This window comes from Rissa tridactyla, chromosome 9 (genome assembly GCF_028500815.1).
Source record: "Rissa tridactyla isolate bRisTri1 chromosome 9, bRisTri1.patW.cur.20221130, whole genome shotgun sequence".
NCBI classification, from domain to species: Eukaryota; Metazoa; Chordata; class Aves; order Charadriiformes; family Laridae; genus Rissa; species Rissa tridactyla.
Genome location: NC_071474.1, coordinates 20,813,405 through 20,831,515, shown reverse-complemented (window position 1 = coordinate 20,831,515; position 18,111 = coordinate 20,813,405). Strand labels below are relative to the sequence as shown.

At 38.7% G+C, this 18,111-nt stretch overlaps 1 protein-coding gene across 6 annotated transcripts in view; it reads left to right on the top strand.

Moving 5' to 3' along the window:
• The window catches only part of SCAPER (S-phase cyclin A associated protein in the ER), a 163,810-nt gene that overhangs the window by 140,859 nt on the left and 4,840 nt on the right, over nucleotides 1-18,111 (top strand). For all 6 annotated transcript variants that reach the window (XM_054213746.1, XM_054213745.1, XM_054213747.1 and 3 more), the window contains 2 exons: nucleotides 1,153-1,302; nucleotides 17,660-17,851. In XM_054213746.1, the coding sequence (XP_054069721.1) occupies nucleotides 1,153-1,302; nucleotides 17,660-17,851 (342 nt within the window). The remainder of the gene's footprint in view (nucleotides 1-1,152; nucleotides 1,303-17,659; nucleotides 17,852-18,111) is intronic.

Genomic DNA, 18,111 nt, shown 5'->3' with positions numbered 1-18,111 from the left:
ATCCTGAGCTGATATTAATTCTGGCTAAAAAGGAAGCATAGTTTCCTTGAAAAATTAGTTTAACTTTTATACACAAACTCAGGTGCCCTTTGACCTGTTGTTATCAGGAAAGGTTAAAGCCAGAGTGCGAGGTCACAGCATGTGTGGACAGCACTAATTAAATAAGGGTGGACCTAACGAAGAACGTGGCATTTACATGATGTAAAGCAGTAAATGGTGGCTGTATTGTGCATTAAATATTGAAAATAGGCTAACTTAGCAGAACACTTGAGGTTCAAGGGGGAAAGTATCTGCAGCTGAGTCTGTTGTGATTGTCAAGGATTCTACTTTTGCTGGGCAAGTCTGGAGTGTGCTAAAACTAAACTATACTACAGACTGGGATTTAGGTATATGTACTTAACACAAGCTACAAGGTATAAAATCAAGAAAACTCTCAAATGAAAGAGATTTTCTCACAGGCCTGCATTGCTGTTCGTTAGAGTTAGTAGACTGTCATGCTCATTCCTTGTGCTTTAGTTTTCCCCTTTGACCTTGTGTCGTTCTGTCTGTTTGACATGTTTATTAAATAGAGGCTGTAGACTGCGCAGATAAAATCTAATTCTGAATCTCCACGTTACAGCAATTTGCCTACTTTTTAAAAGCATCCCAAGAAGCTTTGCAGCTGAATGTTCTCTCCTTTTGGATGTTTTTAACTTTTTTTAATGTTTGAAAAGTCATTATTTGTTATTAATCTTTGTATTCCATTCAGAGCGCAAGTTATTAATGAGAAATGCATTTTGCTTTTTTGCAGAAATGAAGACGGTTTGGTTTCTTTTGCTTATTACTAAGAAATATTATTAGTGTTAAGTTTTCCTGGAACATGCAATGTACGTCAAATGAAATTGTCAACCTAATGCTACGCTGAATGTCAACTAAGCAGAATCCAATTTTTCCTGTGTCCCTTTAAAATTTGAATTTATTCCTATTTTTGTGGCTTTTAATGTTGTAGTCCAGTTGTAAACTATATTTACTGAAAGAGGAGAGTTGATTCCGTCCCCCTCCAGAGTCATTGCAACAAAGAATATAGTCTGTACTTTGCAAAACACAAAAATTCACACCATTTCTATAACATACTGTTAGACTTTAATTTCTGTTTCTTGGCCTTTTTTTCAGTCTATCGTGGGTGCTGAAGGACTGTCCCTTGCATTCCGGCACATTATCAGCTCTCTGCTGTGGTACTGTTCCCAGCATACCTGTGAAGGATTGCTACACGAAGTCATTATTTGTGTGGGCTATTTTACTGTAAACAACCCAGATAATCAGGTAAGGCAAATGGAAAATGGGATCAGAAGTTATCAAGTGCACATTTAGTCATGGATCCCTCAAGAAAACTAATCCCCTCGGCATTGTTTTTGAAGCGCTTGGGGTTCCTCTGAGCACAGATACATGAGTTTGCAAAAGAGAAGCTGAAGTTGCATCTTAACACAGAAATATTAATTTTATGTGGCCATAAGCAAACTCCATGTTCTTATGCAGACATTGCTGACATTGCATTGATTTTAACTAGCCTTACTCGCTGCCAAGATATACTTAGCAACTGATATTTTTAATTCCGAGTTAACTTCATGTCAGCTTGATCAGATGGCTGTGGTACCCAAGTTAAACCCTTCTAAAACCAAGTAAGCTAGTCTGCCGTGAAGACTTGTCCTCAAATGCCAGTGTCGGCATTTCCCTGGTAGCCAGAGCACTCATTTAAGTTTAAGCTATTCTTTTCCTTGAATCTTTTTAGTAGTAAACCAAATACTCTGTCGAACAAACAGTGGAAATTCCCCTTTGGATTGTTGTCCACTTTTGTCAGTGGACTCTGTGACTGCTCATACTGGCTTACGAAATAACCCGGCCTACATCTTTGGCATGATTCAGTTGAATGCTGTATTTTGTGAAGTTACTCATTTTGTTCTCTCTCCATACTTGTAACACCCAGTTCCTATTTTTGTTCAGCTTTTGGGGTAGGAGTTTGGGATGAGGAGCTTGGTGCCCTCAGTTAAGCTGACGAGCAGAAGAATAAAGTGTTACATCTTGTCAGTAAAGGTTTAGAGAAAAGCTGTCTGATAACGTTCTTACAGTTGTTGACGATAACTAGAACGTTAGAATATCTTAAAGCTGACAATGCTGTCAGAAGTATTATATAATGTAATTATATAGTAATGTTTCTGTGGCTTTGGCCACAGCCGGAGGGAGGATCCTGCAGGATCTGGAGCTGGAGCTGACTGTGGGCAACGCGTTTTAATATGGTCGTTTTGAAAATCCATGTGATACCGCTGCCATTTTCCGATTCCCACTGCTACGCAACAGGTCATGCTGGCATCCAGAAGTGCCAGCAAACAATGTTGTCTTTTCTCTGCAGTTTAAAAATGTCTTTTCTGGCACATGAGTATAAACAGATGTGATTCATTGCATGGAGGACTTGCAACTCTAAATGTGCCAGGAATAGCGCAGAAGAGGGATTTCCTACCAGCGATGTCAGTTCGAGGAGCCTGCAGTGCCCGGGGCTGCCCAGCACTCGTGCCCTGGGGCCAAGGTCCCAGCCTGGCGAGCGGGCACCGTGCCACAGCAGCAGCTGGCCATGGGGGCTGCAGACCACCCCTGTCTGAGGACATCCTTCCCAGTGGGGGACTCTGCAGTGTCTCGGAGTCTTCAGCGTGTGCACTCTGGGGGTGAGGCCACGTGCCATCGCTCATCTGCCCCACACTGAGTTCATTTTTGAGATTAAAAGGCAGCTTCTGCAGCTCCAAGAGTCAGTTGAACACCCATGGTATGTGCGTACTTTTCATACACTAAAAGCAGTCTTCCGTGGTGGTTTGCTTTGGTGGTACTATCTCAAGAGATGGCCTATGGCACACTTAACGTTTCATTTAATTTCAGAAGTGGCATTTTGTTGGTGGTTTTTTGTTGGTGTTTTTTTTCTGTTTAAAGAAAACATTTTGAAAAATTGAAGCGTTCCTCACTCGGGGACTTGCAACATGTGAGGAAGGTTTTCTTAGTAAAAAGAAGTATTTTTCCTTTTACTACTATGCAAAGCAGTACAACTTGCTTACAGTTGTTATTTTCAGGTGCTGTTAGTGTTGTGACTTCCAGCAAAGATATGAGGCCTTTCATTAAAAGGGAAGTGCTTTCTCTTCATTCAGTTATGGTTTAATTTTCTATTATGTTAGGAGCTTCCAATTTTTTCTTCTGTTGTTGATCATCTGCAGAGTCCTACTAAAAATAAAAAATTGGTCTCACAGTGAAAGCTTTCAAATAGTAGGCTTGAACTCCTGGAAAGAACGGCATAATAAAAATAGATACACCAGACTTGAGCTATGAAAACAAATTTCCATAGAGCCTGATAGCTCTTTTTGTTTACTGTTTGGACAAACTTTAAAGGAGTAAATAACTGACATATTTCAAAGCAGATTCACATTATTCTTACAGTCAAATGTACATTCGTTTTGAAATGTTTGTAGTTTAAGTCTTTTCCTCTCTAAATTTGTATTCCTTACTACAAACCTTTGTATGTTTTCATTCCTTTCAACTCTTAAAAAAAAAAACAAAAACACAAAAACAAAACAAATAGTTGTTTGGAGTTTTTGGTGTGCCTTTTGCAATTCCTTTGTCTATCCACATCAGCAGATAAATATCCAAAACGGCGTACTGGAATAAAGAAAAAAAGGCATTAATTAAAAAAATTTGCAGTTTCCCAGTTTGGAGAATAGATAGATTTCTAAAAAGGAAATTTTACAACCTGTCAACCTCAGCATTGACCTTGTGTAGTAGTACTGTGATTTAAGGAAGTGAATTATTACCACTATGCAGTCAAAATAATAAAAGGGCAATTTCCTAAATATTTCACATTCATAGAAGAAAATCTTCCAAGAGCATCATATGCCAATCATTTAATATAATATGGGTTTCTCTGGTTTTATTACACTATCTGTAAAAGTCTTTATATTTAGTTGAGCGGCAAATTGAAGCGGAAAGTTCTTTCTCTCGTGTAGCTTCAGGAGTGATATTTCAGTGCGGTTTCCAGGAGCCCGAGGCAGAGGAGGGCCTCACGGTGGGTCCCACACACGCGGAGACAGTGGCTGGGGTCCCACTTAGCAATTTCACCACGCTTGGCTTTTGGTCCAGGTCCAAGTGATTCTGTCGAGGAGCGATGAGGACAATGGATTCCTAAGGAACACGAGTGTTTTGGTAGTGCTTGCTGTGTTTATTTTAAAAAGGCTATGATTTTGCTGACTCTGCCCACATATAGTATATTAGTAATATTCCTTTCCTTTTTTCGTATTTTATTTTAACATTCATAAAGGTTTTTCAGGGCAGCTGCTGCCACTGAAGAAATAAATCAGTTATGAAACTGAAAATTTCAAAAAGCAAAGAGTTTCTTTAATATTTTAAATGCTTTAACGTCATTAGTCAAGCCTGAACTGCACTGTCTGTTTTGTATCGGCACGTGAACTTTTGTTTACTACAGAGTTCGACAGCCTGCGTTTCATGAGACAGGGTTCTGTAATCATGCCATAGCGGAGCTCAGCTTTATTAGACATCTGCTTTGCATGAAGTATGATCAAGGAAACTGATTCTCTTTTTTTTGGCCACCATTTAATCTATTAACATACGAGAACAGGTCCCATGGTACGAAGGATAGGCATGTAGCACTAAACAGCGTAATAAAAATAATGTCCAATCTTTGAATAAGCCAATCATACTATATCAAACTATGGGATTACAATTTCTAATTAAAACGTTCATGTTAATTAGAAATATCCTCCTATTTCATTACATTTTTATTCCCTTTCATTGTTGATTTAATTATTATAATGAATATAATTAGCATGTGCTGTCGGCTCGGTTCATTTGCATATTATATTGGATAATTGAATGTGGCCACATAATTAAATTAATGTGAACGACAGACGATTCGGCTTCTTTCACATTGCTGTATTGGGAATAAAAATCTTTCCATATTCATTGCAGTTAGTGAATATTTTTCATTTGAAAGGTTGTCACAAATCAGATACTCAGAATCTTGCCTGGCAGGCTCCAAAGGAAGTTGCATTGTTCATTTGTCTTGCTGAGCATTTATTTAAATAGAAACAACTTTTGTTCTTTCAGCCTTTGACACACACTGTGTTTAGAGTGCTCCAGAAGAATCACACCAACTTTTGGGATTTGTAGGATACAGAACTGTATACTTCTAAATTGTCGAACTAACACATGTTATTACTGGATTGCAAAACAAAAATCTCTGAGAAAGAGCTAGGGAAAAGTGTATGCAGCTTTTAAAAACTTAATTATAAAATTAGGGTTTGTAGATAGAAGTAAAAACTTCTCTTAGAATAACCAATACAATTGGAAAAATTTGGATGCATAAACCATGCATCCGTGAAGAAGGGGTTTCATCCCCAAAAGTTTGTCTTCCAGTTGCGTAACTCAAATTTATTTCTCTGTCACTCCAAACCTTTTATCCCCTGACACTTGTGTCCATAAGTACAGTATATTATTCTTACTGTAAACTTATAATTGAAATATTAATATCTAATAACTCATATGAAAATGGAAGCACACAGAGTTAGATAGATTTGGTAGCATCACCCACTTATTAGAAATTTATCCTTGCTGTATACATACAGAAAATTTATCACAAAACATGTTTCAGGCACACTAGCTAGCTCCAGTTAAAGGAATAAGGAACAGTAAGATTACAGGATATTTTGGGAGAGGAATTTCTCCTGTCTTAAAAATACAAAATGTCACACAGCAGTATCACAGGTATAAATATAATGTTCAAAGCAGTTAAAACATTGTATGGTAGGCACAGTTCTGAAAAGATCGTGAAATTTCTGACTCGTTCCCAGCACAAGAAAGCACAGTAGCTTTCCCCCCAGAAGGGCTTTGTACTGAGATTGTCTTTTCCCTTTTTTGTTAAACGATTGGCTTATAGCTATATTTTCTTTCTTTTTAGCATTTTTTTTTCAAGTGGCAAGTCTTCTGTCATAAAATAGCAGTACGCTTAATCCCACCGTAAGTGTGTATCACATAGATGTATATGACATCTATGCTAACTATGGCGACAAGTACTGCTAGCTTGTAGGGAACACTTACAAAGCGACTTTAGATTAAGAGTTACCTTCTGTAGGGAAATTATTTTGTGCTTTTGACAGTGTTAGTGCGTATTGAGTTTCAGTATGTGGCCAGTTTCCTCTGGTGTTAGTGTGAAGAAAGAAAAATACTTTTAAAATGGAAAAATTGTGAAAATCAGAAGTTGACAGGAAAACTTGGAAGAATGCTTATAAAAATATTATGTAGAGTTTCCATATGGGTTGTTTACTAGAGGCCATCATTAAACTTTTCTTATTTATGTTGCTTTTGGGGCTATGGAGTGACTGGAACAATTTTGATCTGGTAGGTGGAGGTTTTGAAAATACAACACAGGAGTAAAGATGCAGGAGTTGGTAGTTACCATATAGTTAATATTCATATTTTTAAGTAAATAGTATCTGAAATGACTTAATTCTGATTTTGTTAGTTTCTTTTCAGAGGAGGGATTTTTAGGAGTATGGATTTCATGAAGCTGTGGGTTTAGTTCTTAAACTAAGTTTTTAAACCTTTCAAAAAAAAAAAAAAAAAAGCCAAAAACCAAACACAACCTTTTAAAGCTTTATAGGTTTGAACAAAAAATATGCCTGGTAAATTCTGTGGAATAGTGGATTTCGGTGAGGGAGTGATTCATGTGAAGTTGTAGTCTTGGCTAACCATTTAGGAGCACTTCAGCTTGTGAACAAAAAATGCCCTGGGGATTAAACTCACCAAGTTAAAATGGAGTAAATGAAAACAGATCCGTAATGTATGTTTTTCCTCTATCAGCCTTGCATGCTCAGACCACATAAATTCACTTAAGTGAACCAGTATCTTCGCAAGAGATAGGATTCCTACCTAGGCAGCCAGTGAAAAGTTGGGGTGCTTCTTAGGTAATTTGTCAGACACCTTTGTTGTTATTTGAGCTTACTGACCAACTTTTTCCTTTTTTAAGAATTATCTATTAGAAAGTAAATAAAATCCAACAGGAGCATGTGGGACTGCATATTTCACACATCAAATCTGAATTGTATTTCCAACATTCCAAAATACATCCCATAATCTTTTTTTCTTTTTTTTTAGAGGGTGTGGGGAAGGTAATTTAATATGAGCAAAGACTTAACATGAAATCAAGTGTATTTAATTTCAGTTGATGGCTGGCTGATTCGTGTAGGACAGGAAGAGAATGTATAGGAATTAATATGAGAAATTAATGCACAACAAGAAATCGATCTTATTGTCTTAAACTGTAAACACAAAAGAATAAGCTCAGCTCCCAATGTTGTAAAAGCCAGTACTTTCAACAACCTTAAGATGCAGTCCGTAACTAAAGCTTAGGGGTGAGGAGAGAGAGCAATCGGCTAATGCCGCCTCTGGAGAGCGACGTTCTAATCTTATTCCTGGGTCAGGAATAAAGAGAGTTTGGTGGTCTCAGCTTAATCCCCAGTGGACCTTTATCCGCATTGAAAAAAAGCACAGAATTTGGCGTAATCGTGCTTAATAAGCAGTTTCTTCTCAGCTAAGACCTGGGCCTGGAATGCGATGGGTTTGGCTGGTGGAGATGCGTCGGCGGCACTGGACGCAGAAGCTTGTGCAACGCCTGCCTTGGCCCTGCCTCCTCCCCACCCTGCCTGTCGCGCCCCCCTTTGCGTGAGAATTACACTTCACACACAAATTTAAAACAAAGTCTCAAGCCTGCAAATATTTAATCAGGCCTTGTGAGCTATTGTCTGTCTCGCCTCATGTGTGAGGGAACTCCCTGTACTGCTCCCATAAACTCCCAAATTTTCCAAGGCTCTGCAGCCCCCCCGTGCCTGTCCCCACCGTGGCTGGCCCCATGCGGAGGGGACGCCAGCCTGCTCTGTGTTCACAGCTTTGGGCTCGGGCGGTTGACAGTTGTTCTGAGCACTTGGATGCCGCTCTAAAGCCTGGGAGCCTGCAAGAGGCCCAAAAAAAGTCTCCCAAACCCATTTCATCATGTGTTCAGTTCAAGTAACACTTGATTGAAGTGATACTGAAACATAAAGAAAAAATAAAATGCATTAAATCTTGCAGAGTGAGTACTGTGGAAAATCTTGCTCGTCTTCCTCTCAACTTAGTGATGGGTAAATTGTAGCACATTTTTCATGGCAGAAAAGTACATTTTCTTGCTCTCTGTTTGAAGCTTTTCCTCAGCCAGCTCTGAAACACGTCCAGTGGCTCTGCGTTTCACAGCCCTTTCAGTCGGCGATCAGATATTTTCACAAAGCCTTTACATTTATTGTGGAAGCCAGAAGACAAAATGTACTAGTAATAAAAGTTCTAAGGCTGTATAGCTCACTTGCAAGTAGGGTTCTGGAGAGTGACAGAAGATGCTTGCTTTTGAAGAGAGAAAATGCCCTGAGAAACACAAAAAGATTTTCTGTGGTTTAGAGTGGATATATTTTAATTATTCACACCTTCTGGGGATTTTGAGCCAAACTAGCTATGTTTTCAAGGATGACGGCAGAAACCTCTGCCAGTAGTCTGATTGAACGTCTGTTGGCTAAGCTCCTGTTTCTTCTCTAGCCTTTAAATCAAGAATTGTTCGTTCACATCAACTGAGTTTCATCTGCATAAATGAGTAGAGAATCACACCTAAAGCAGCAGCTTAAAGTTCCAAGCGGTACGGCATCAGTGGAGGGTGCTACCTAAATGTGAAGATGATTCTTCAAAAATAGCGCAGGGCTGTGAGGTCCAACTCTGATCAGTTCAGTGTTCAGAATAATACCTAAGGATTTGAGACACGGCATGATAGTTTTTATTTGAGCTTGCAGAATACATGTATTTCTCAATACATTTGATGTATAATAGTATTCTCCTCTGATTAAAAATTATTAGGCCAACACTCAAACATACAAATCTCCTGGTACGTTATTATTTTGGAAGCAATAAAGTTTACTGTTTTCTAGAAATCATGATACCCTTTAATTTAACAAGGTACTTAAGTATATGATGAACATTAAGCATGAGAGCAACCTCGCATGTTTAAACTTGTATTTTTATGTTACTATGTTAAATGCTAAAATGCTAGCATTTTTAAAGTTAGGCTTTTCCTTAAGGCCTTTTCTAGTTCAGGCTTTAGACCGCTATTTTATCCTGTAGCCTGGGCGTGTGTTAAATTCACAAATAGCCTCAGTGCATGTTAGAATTGTTTCCATTCTCCTCTCATCGCATTGTTATGGAGCTCATCTTTTAATTACAGTATCTGTTTAACATTATGTACTTATTGATGAATTTAATCGCTGTATACTTAATTTGTTATCTTTTAACTAAGGTGACTTGTCATTTTTGGTGACGTTTTTTCAAGAGCTTTATCTTTTTAATCTTCTTTATCTTATTTTTATCTAGATTTCCTGTTAGCATCACTTTTGAGAAATGTTTTTACATCTTTTAACAGCATCACTGTACTTGCATTTGCCGTTGTCCTATCCTGAATGCTCAAATGGCTTAGGACGATTATACAAAAACTGCTCAGATAATTTTTTCTTTATTACATTTACACAGAGCACCACGGAATCCATGTTCTTAAACCACAGAGCTAGCTCTAAAAGGACGATGCTCGTAATGTGCTTTATAGGAAGACTAATGTTATTTCTGAACTCTGTTATCTTCTGTCGGAAAGCTTACATGTGATGTTAAGACAATAAGTAGTGGGATTTTTCAAATAGACAAAATTCTTGTTTTTAAATTTGAATGTAGCATTCTGGAACGTTGTTTTTGCGTGGAATTGGTGCTCCGATTCCTGATAGCTGTTAGGAGGAATTTAGAACATTCTTTGCCGAGAGCCTTGCCAATAGTGGAGTTTGCAAAATGGAAAGAAGAGAGCTTGACCTTAAAACAGAAGAAGAGCCTAAGTGGTGACATATTCTGCTGATTAAATGCTAGCAGTATGGGATCTGTTTATATAGAAGCAAAGAAATAATGCAGATCTAACTTTGAAGAGAAACTCTGGACTACTAATATAAAGACTTATTTCTTTTACAAAGTTATAAATAACCTGACATCAAACAAAAGGATTTAACTGTTTGATGGAATACTGTAGTTACAGAGATTAGATGCACAGAGTTTCAGTTCCTGTTCAATAAAGTTGTTAGTCGTTTGTACAAGTTAGAATTGACATTTATATAAATGATAAATAAATAGAAAAGAAACATTAATAGTTCCCATACCAACAGGGCAATTTTAAGATCCAAATGTTTATAATGGCCGTGTTCAAGTTTGGAACCGTCGGTCATACAAGACAGTGGAAAAGCCAAGGAGTGCCCCTTGGAGAACCATTAGCTTTTTAATCTGAGTTGTTCTAAGAAAATTGCATCTGAATGTGAAATACGTTACAGCAGAAGAACACAGTGAAGTAGAAGAGCACATTTTAATGCTTCATTTCATTTAAAAAAAAGGAAATTCTCTTAAGAAGGATGTATCAGTTAATTCAGCTCACAGTGATTAATCACTGTATTTATTTCTAAGTACCTGTGGAATACGCCGTTTCGTGAGAAGCTTTTCCTCTCCCAGAGCTGAGGAAGGTTTCACTTCAGGAAGTTCTAAACTTTACAAAGTCACGGTTCAACTCCATTTTCCTGTATCCACTTCACCTTACTATAATTCTGGCTCACACCTCATTTGATAAAAGAGCTACAACTCCTAATACTTCTTCAAAATTACTAAAAAACCAGCCTGACTGTAGAGTACTAGGAACACAACATTGTTGTGCAGAGTTGCTCACACGGGAGTGGTGCACTTAAATGCTTGTGGGGTTTTGCTCAGATCTTGACGTTTGGGGGTTTTTGTGGCTGCAGATTTCAGTTCTTTCCTTGGCAATCTTCCTGTTTTCTCTGCTACCTTTAAGCAACAAGAAGCAATTTTTCCTTTCTTCTGTGGACGAAAGAAGCTGATAGGCTACAGCAAGCACCCCTCAGTCACATTCTTCTGCCCCAGTGTTTCCAAGCAAGCATCCCTCTCTTACTGGGGAGACCTGGCAGCATACATGCGGTTCCAGGGGCTCGGATGGCAGCTGAGTGTTGCTGGACATCGTCACTACTTTGTTGGTTGGACATCCATCCCACTACCCCTGTGCCCTAGCAGTGCTGTTGATGCTAGCAGTGCATTTGGTGCCAAAGTTTTGGCAGTTTTATGTTGCATATTTTTAACAGCATAAACCATGACATAAGTTATAGAAAAAGGAATAGAAATAATAAGCAAACATTACAATCAAGTTAACATTTAAAGACACCCAACTTTTTAAAACTTATTATACTTTTGTGTAGCTGATTTCTGGAAGGCAATGTGAGCCAGCAGGCAGAGTAACCAAGCCGGCTACTAGGAGAGATGTGGGGCAGTATCCGGGCTGCCGTGAGCTTTGCTGTTATTTGTTGTGCGGAAAGCACACCTCTACACCTTTCTGTACACAAGCGTTACTGGTGACCTCAGTGAAGTGTCAGCTTAACAAAAAATAAGCTTTTGCAAAATCATTGCCCTAATAGGAAATGCATGGTAAAGGAAATCATGGGGCAGCACAACAGAATGCAAACAAGAACTCAAATAAATCACAGGATCTGCTGTGAAAAGTACCCACGTACAGTGTTTCTATTTGGCAACACTTAAATCACGTCTTCCAGTTACGGTTGTGAAAAGTGTTCAGTGGGTCTCACAAAAATGAAACAAAAATGATGGAAGTACACGTGTTCCTGAGGTAGCCTGGGGCTGAGGGCTCTCCTGTTTACCCCTCAGCTCTCCAAGGGCCAGCGCCAGCTGTGTTCCCTGGCCCTCGACGTAAAGAACTCTGGATTAATGGGTGTCGTTGGCAGCATTACTTGCCACGCCAAAATGGATGTGGCAAATGTCTCACAGCAAATGCCCCGTCTTGTTCCTTTGATAGCGAGGGAAAGCTGCTTTGACCAATTAAAAACATACCCTTGGACTTGATAACCTCTCCACTGTCTAATTATTTGGAGGAGAACAGCGTTTTGCCAGGCTTAAACCAACTCATTTTGAACCTGGAATACTGTGCTGAGATTTTTTTATTTATTATTTTGTGGTGGGGGGAAAAGCAACCCCCGAGGAAATAATTGAATAGAATGGTAAATATTATTATCATTTTAGACACGTGATGAATGTCTTGTAACTTTCTAAATGTATGGATAGTCTTCAGTCAATGATAATAACTGATTTGTAATATTGTGACTCTCTGATCTGGCACAGGTTAATCCATTGAAAACCTGGCTTTCTGAATCAGTTGAATACTCACTTCTCAGTTGTTTTTGTTTTGTCTTTGTGTAGACAAAAAGCTTGCTGCTGGCTTTCGGTTCCTCCTGACCAGAAAATTAATTAGCCTCTTTGAAAGATAATTCCAGTGTTTTTATGGTATGTATGGACAGAAATAACTGACATGAATGATGCCTTTCCAGAGCTGCAAATGTCCAAGTGGAACAAGAAAACCTAAATCCATCAGTAGAACTAGACTAAATATTGCTTTAAAAATCAGCACTTTCACTCTGCAGTAATCCCCGACTAACCTTCTGTAGTACACAAGGAGTGAAAAAGTTCTTGGTCTGAGACTGAACCATTTTTTTGGTTGCTTATAATAAAATATCTGGCAATATTTAACATGCATGCGTGGAATCATTGAAAACTTATCTCTGATCTTAATCTTCTTTAAATCTATGGAAGGTTTTAAATTCAATTATTTTTCTCTTTTTTTTAATGCTTTGCATATGTAAAATATGTGCAGTTACAACTTGGAAACAGAAATTTAGAGTGTCACCAAAAATGTTACTTCACGGTTTAAAAAAATGTAAAACTTCACAAGACAATTTGATTGAACTACTAGTTCTTGAAAAATTAGTAGCATGCATCTACGTTACGTGTCTAATTAGGACATGTGAATTACCAGTTCACTTCAGTTTGGCTGATATTTGGTTCAATATTTTACATACAGTCATTCTTCAACTTTCTGACTGACATTTTAGTTTTCTCAATGAAAATTCTGATTATTACTTACAAGATGCTTATAAACGCAGTTACCTGATTATGAACAAATAGTTTCAGAGACTAGAGGATTCTTACTTTAATTTTCTTATATAATTAACCATCGACTTGATAAGATTTTAATTCTGATTTGACATGTAACTGTTGATACATTCTGAATTATTACTGTATCATTCAGAAGATCTGGATCCTATTAGTTATGAAGATTTTACTACCCTGCTTTGACAAAAATTCATACGTAGGCATTTAAAAGTAATTGTAGTTTTCATTCATGATAAAAGGAATATAGAGAAAGATTAAGTGAAAGACGTATGTATATACAATGTGTAAATAGAATTAGGAGGTGTTCTCCACACCATCTTTCCCTGGCTAGTTCTCATGGGAAGGTTGCCCCTGTGGATGCCAGGAGTTATCTCCTGCACGCAAGGAAAGGGGTCGCACTTTTAGGGTTCTCGTTCCTGCAGGATCATCAGAAAGTTATTTTTGGGCCCTTGGGAACTTCACAGAAAAACAAAATGAGCTGCAACATTCCCTTTTCTACCCAGGGGAAAATCATACCCAAGTTATTTGGGTCCATCTGGTTTGTGAGTTCTCTAGCAAAGACCTTCCATCCCAAGAAGATCTCCTTTGCAACGTGCGGGAAGCAGCAGCGGGAGAGGAAGGCTGCTGGGGCTGTCCTGCTGGGAATGCGGGGAAGAACTGCAGAATCCCGCGTGGAATATCCTTCCAGTAGTCACCTCGGGTCTGTAGCCAGACACCCTGCCTAAGTGACAGTGGAAGCCTTACCTCCAGCAAAATGATGAGTTCCCCTCACAACTTTATTACTGTTCCGTACCACAAGGAGCTTTTAATTTTTTTGATTGATTGTCCTTTTCTATTACTCAAGTGCTGTGTGGCATATTGCTGGCTTTTGTCATTGTAGTCTGTTTTGAAAGACTGACTCTTGTACCGCTTTAGACTTTCACAGCTAGAGGAATTGCAGCAAATGGGCAGGCAATATACTGCAGAGTGAATATTCGCCCAAGTAAACTTGAGGAAACAATGGATTCCATCTAGAGACTTTAGAAATCATGAATCACGCTTTCCTAAGTGATAAACTTCAGAAATATCCATGCAGTGGGTCAGGGTGGTTATTGCACTTGCGAGTGCAGAGTGTGCCTTCCGAAGAGTCACCCGGGAGCACGGATTGCCTGGTAGGGCAGCAGAGAGTGCCTGACCCTCTGGCTATTGGAGATTAAGCAAATTAGCGGGACCTGCAGAAGGCTATAAACTGGTGGGAGTGACAGAAGATAACTGATGGGCAACCTTGAAAGGTGTTGCTCAGGAAAAAGTTCCCACAGGCCAGACCATTATTCATTGTGCCGGGCAGCCAGCTGCGGCGGATGCAGTAGGCGCAGCTTATGTGGTGTAGGAAGGCTGGAAATTCAGAGACCAAGCAGGGAGAATTGTGTTCTTAAAGGTGACTTTTAGCAAAGGTTAAAAGTAAAATCAGGTAATGGAGTGGCATATATTGTGCAGCTTTGCTTATATGCACTATAAGCATCAGCTTATATGGTGTAGAGGTTGCTTCAGTTGAGCACAGTACCCGATTTAAGACACTCCAGCCTCTCATTTTCCGCAGGCTTTTCCAGTGGAGGCAGCCGGTGCCCTTGGCCAGTGCTTTCTGGTGTGCTAACCCTGAATCACACCTCCATGCGCTGGAACAGGGGCTCCACCTCTGAAACACGTCAGGGTCTTGAGCTTGGCTGGTAGCACCAAGAAAAACTTCATTAATTCATCATGAAATAGCATTTCAGAGACGTATTGGCTGTGTCTCTTGTGCATAGTTTGGGTCTTCAGAGGGTTATTCTAATGTTTACTGTGTTGGGCTAAAAATAAGCTAAGCTAAGCAGGTACATCTTTGGAATTTAAGCAAGCTAAGCACAGGCAAAACCAATGAAGTTGTATGAATATCTGTAAGCTTTGAGAGTAAGCAAAATTTTTTACTGAAATATAAAAAACATTAATGTGAGTTGCCTGCTCTGAATAAAAAAAAAAGTAGCTTGTACTGATTTGATAGGTCTCAATTCAGAAAAAGAAAACCACAAGCAAATATTAATGGAACCTAGGCACATATCTGAAATTAAGCAGGTGCTTAAATGATTGGCTGTACAGAAATGCGATGATTTAATTAGGATCTTGTTACATTTGACAGGCATATCTGACTTTCAGGCTAGAGAGCGAGCAACAAGAAAAGCTAATTCTAAGTAAATGTGTCTGGATTCCAGTATGTGGCAGGAGGAAAAGCAGCTGCTTTCTGCACTGGATTTCACGAAGGGGTTTGTATCTCCTGTTAGAACATTTCGTAAGATGAGTATTCCAGGCCTGCAAAACTCCCTAGGATCATTCAGCCAAGTGACTGTTTTAGAAAAAAAAAACAAAACAAAACAGTCTTTTTCCACCGTAAAGAAGTCACAGGCAAGGTTTTTCATTTGTTTTCTTTGTTGTTGATCTGCTAAGTCAAGTGCTGGACTTCACTTTCTCCACCAGTTGACAGTGAAACGAAACGAGGAATATGTGCTCTACTAGAGGTTCATTTGTTTGGCTTTTTTTCCAGTAAGGGGTGACTCATGATTTTTTTTGTCAGAGTACATAATATAGTGTATCAGGTTTAGTAGTTGCATTAGTACAATGAGCTGAAATCATTAAATTGATTCCACATGTGATAAATACCAGATTAAAACAGTCAGCAGCCCTTGTATATACCTTCCTATCTTTAATGTTGATAACATCATAGTAGTAAAAATCTTGAAAAGATAGTGAAATAATAATTCCATGAAAGCTGTTTGAGTAGCTGCACTGTTAGTTTGGCAAGAGTTCACTAATTACCCATGGTGTTTTTAGAACAGATAAAGGAAGTGAAATGTGAAATGAAAAATGAAAAGTCCCCAAAACTTCTTTTCCTCTGCCCGTTCCTCAAGCGTACAGTGGCCATTAAAAAGCCATCAAGAGTTCTGTTTTTCTGTTCTGGATCAGAAATACCGGTTGTTTTAGTATGGTTACAATTGATTTTAAGTACATTTCTGATTGTAGAATTTACCATAGAAAAATCATAGATTTATATAATAACCACTCTGATTAATTTAAAATTCAAACAGTAATCGCAAACGCAAAAGGCACCGTCTTGCTTACGGGTGGTAGCCGATAGTTAAGTTTAGAATCATCCAAATGCTTCAGTGATAGTTTCTTCAAAACAATGCCTGAATGTATGCTTGTCACGTATTTGGCTGTCTTTTAAAAATTCCTTCTGTCTTTAAGGGCATTAAGACATTTCTACCAGTATTCTGAAAGGTTTTCAGTGTCTTTTTGGCTGGTGAACTGAAAAAAAATGCAAACTATTACTTTGTTGATCTTGTTTTTAAACTGAACTGCATTATCAACTGAGAGTGTGCTCTGAAGGTATTGTTAAAAGTGCTCTGAAAACTTGTAAATCCCTGTAATTTATGTTCCTGTGGTCTCAACTGCTTCTTTCTGTCCTTCTGGTTTTAATTTGAATGCAGTCTTGTCTGGGTGTGTACCTGTAAAATTGTGTTTTTCCAAGTACAATTTACAGTCGTGACCCTAAGTTTTACAGTGTTCTAACCTTATAGGAGCTTCCTCCTATGCCGAAAAGCCAACTTTGGGTCAGACAGCTCTTTCATATTATAATTGTCTAATCGCGGTTACTTGGAACAGATCCGATTTTGACATTTTTTAGTTTATCACAAAGACTTTATAAGAATATCAAGTAAATTGGAAAGGTTCCTTTGCAGGAGAGCAGTAATAGCGTTGCCTTATTTCTTCAGATGTACACAGTTGTAAACTTAGCCTGCTTCATGACAACAGTCCCATTTATCTAAACAATTCTCCTTTTAGAGTCAATGGCGCTGATAGAAACTGAGATAAGAAATACAGATGGGAGGATCTTTCTGGGTCTCTACTTACTGAAACTCCTTGCTCTGCGGCTTACAATCACCTTTTCTTTTTTGGTGCCTGAGAATGCGTGGCAGACATCTACCATGAAACAGAGTCCTCCCTCATTGCCAGAGAGCACTCTAGTAAAGGATGATCAAGCTTCAGGGGGGTTTTACAGTCCTGGTGATCTCTTTCTTGATTATTTCCCCCCCCCAAAGACACGCTTCCTACGTTTAAGTGGCAGGGGTTGGGGTTTTTTGTTTCGTAGCTCTAACTGACAGTAGTCCCTTTGCTATAATTCTTTGTCTTTTGAATGAAGGTATTAAATTATCTATTTTATTGGAATCTGCAGATAAATCCCCTTCTCATTTACTTACTGTCTTTTTGGGTGATACAGGAAAGAGAAGTTTCACAGCCTTATATTCTTTGTGTTCCTTTGCAATAAAAATAATACTTGGACGCTGAAACAGAAGTTACTTGGACTAAATGTTGTAAGCTTTATTTTTAGCGTTTGCTCCTCAGCCATGCTCATTTTTTTAGCATGACTTCAACACCCTTGGTGGTTAACAGGAAGAGAAGCACAGATAGATCACGTGTTTTAATTTTGTTACGTTTGTATTTTCAGATCATCGTACAGTCTGGCCGTCACCCCACGGTGCTGCAAAAACTATGCCAGTTGCCTTTCCAGTATTTCAGTGATCCTCGTTTAATCAAAGTGCTCTTCCCTTCGCTAATAGCTGCTTGTTACAATAACCCTCAGAACAAGATCATCCTGGAGCAGGAGATGAGTTGTGTTTTACTCGCCACCTTCATTCAGGTAGCTGTCGCAGTAACCTAACGGCGGTGTGTGGCGTAGCTGCAACGCTCTTCCTCGCCTTTGCTGTGTATATGGAAATCATTTGACTTTAGTAAAACAAGTAAACAGCATTGAAGTACTTTAAGATTCTCTGCAGCTCTTTTCAAACCACAGATTATGCCTGTACTTGAGGCATCTTATAACACTGAAAGGTTACCGAGTGGTTCAGGTTCTCACTGTCACATCCAGAATCCTGGTTTCATTAAAGTTACTGGATGTGC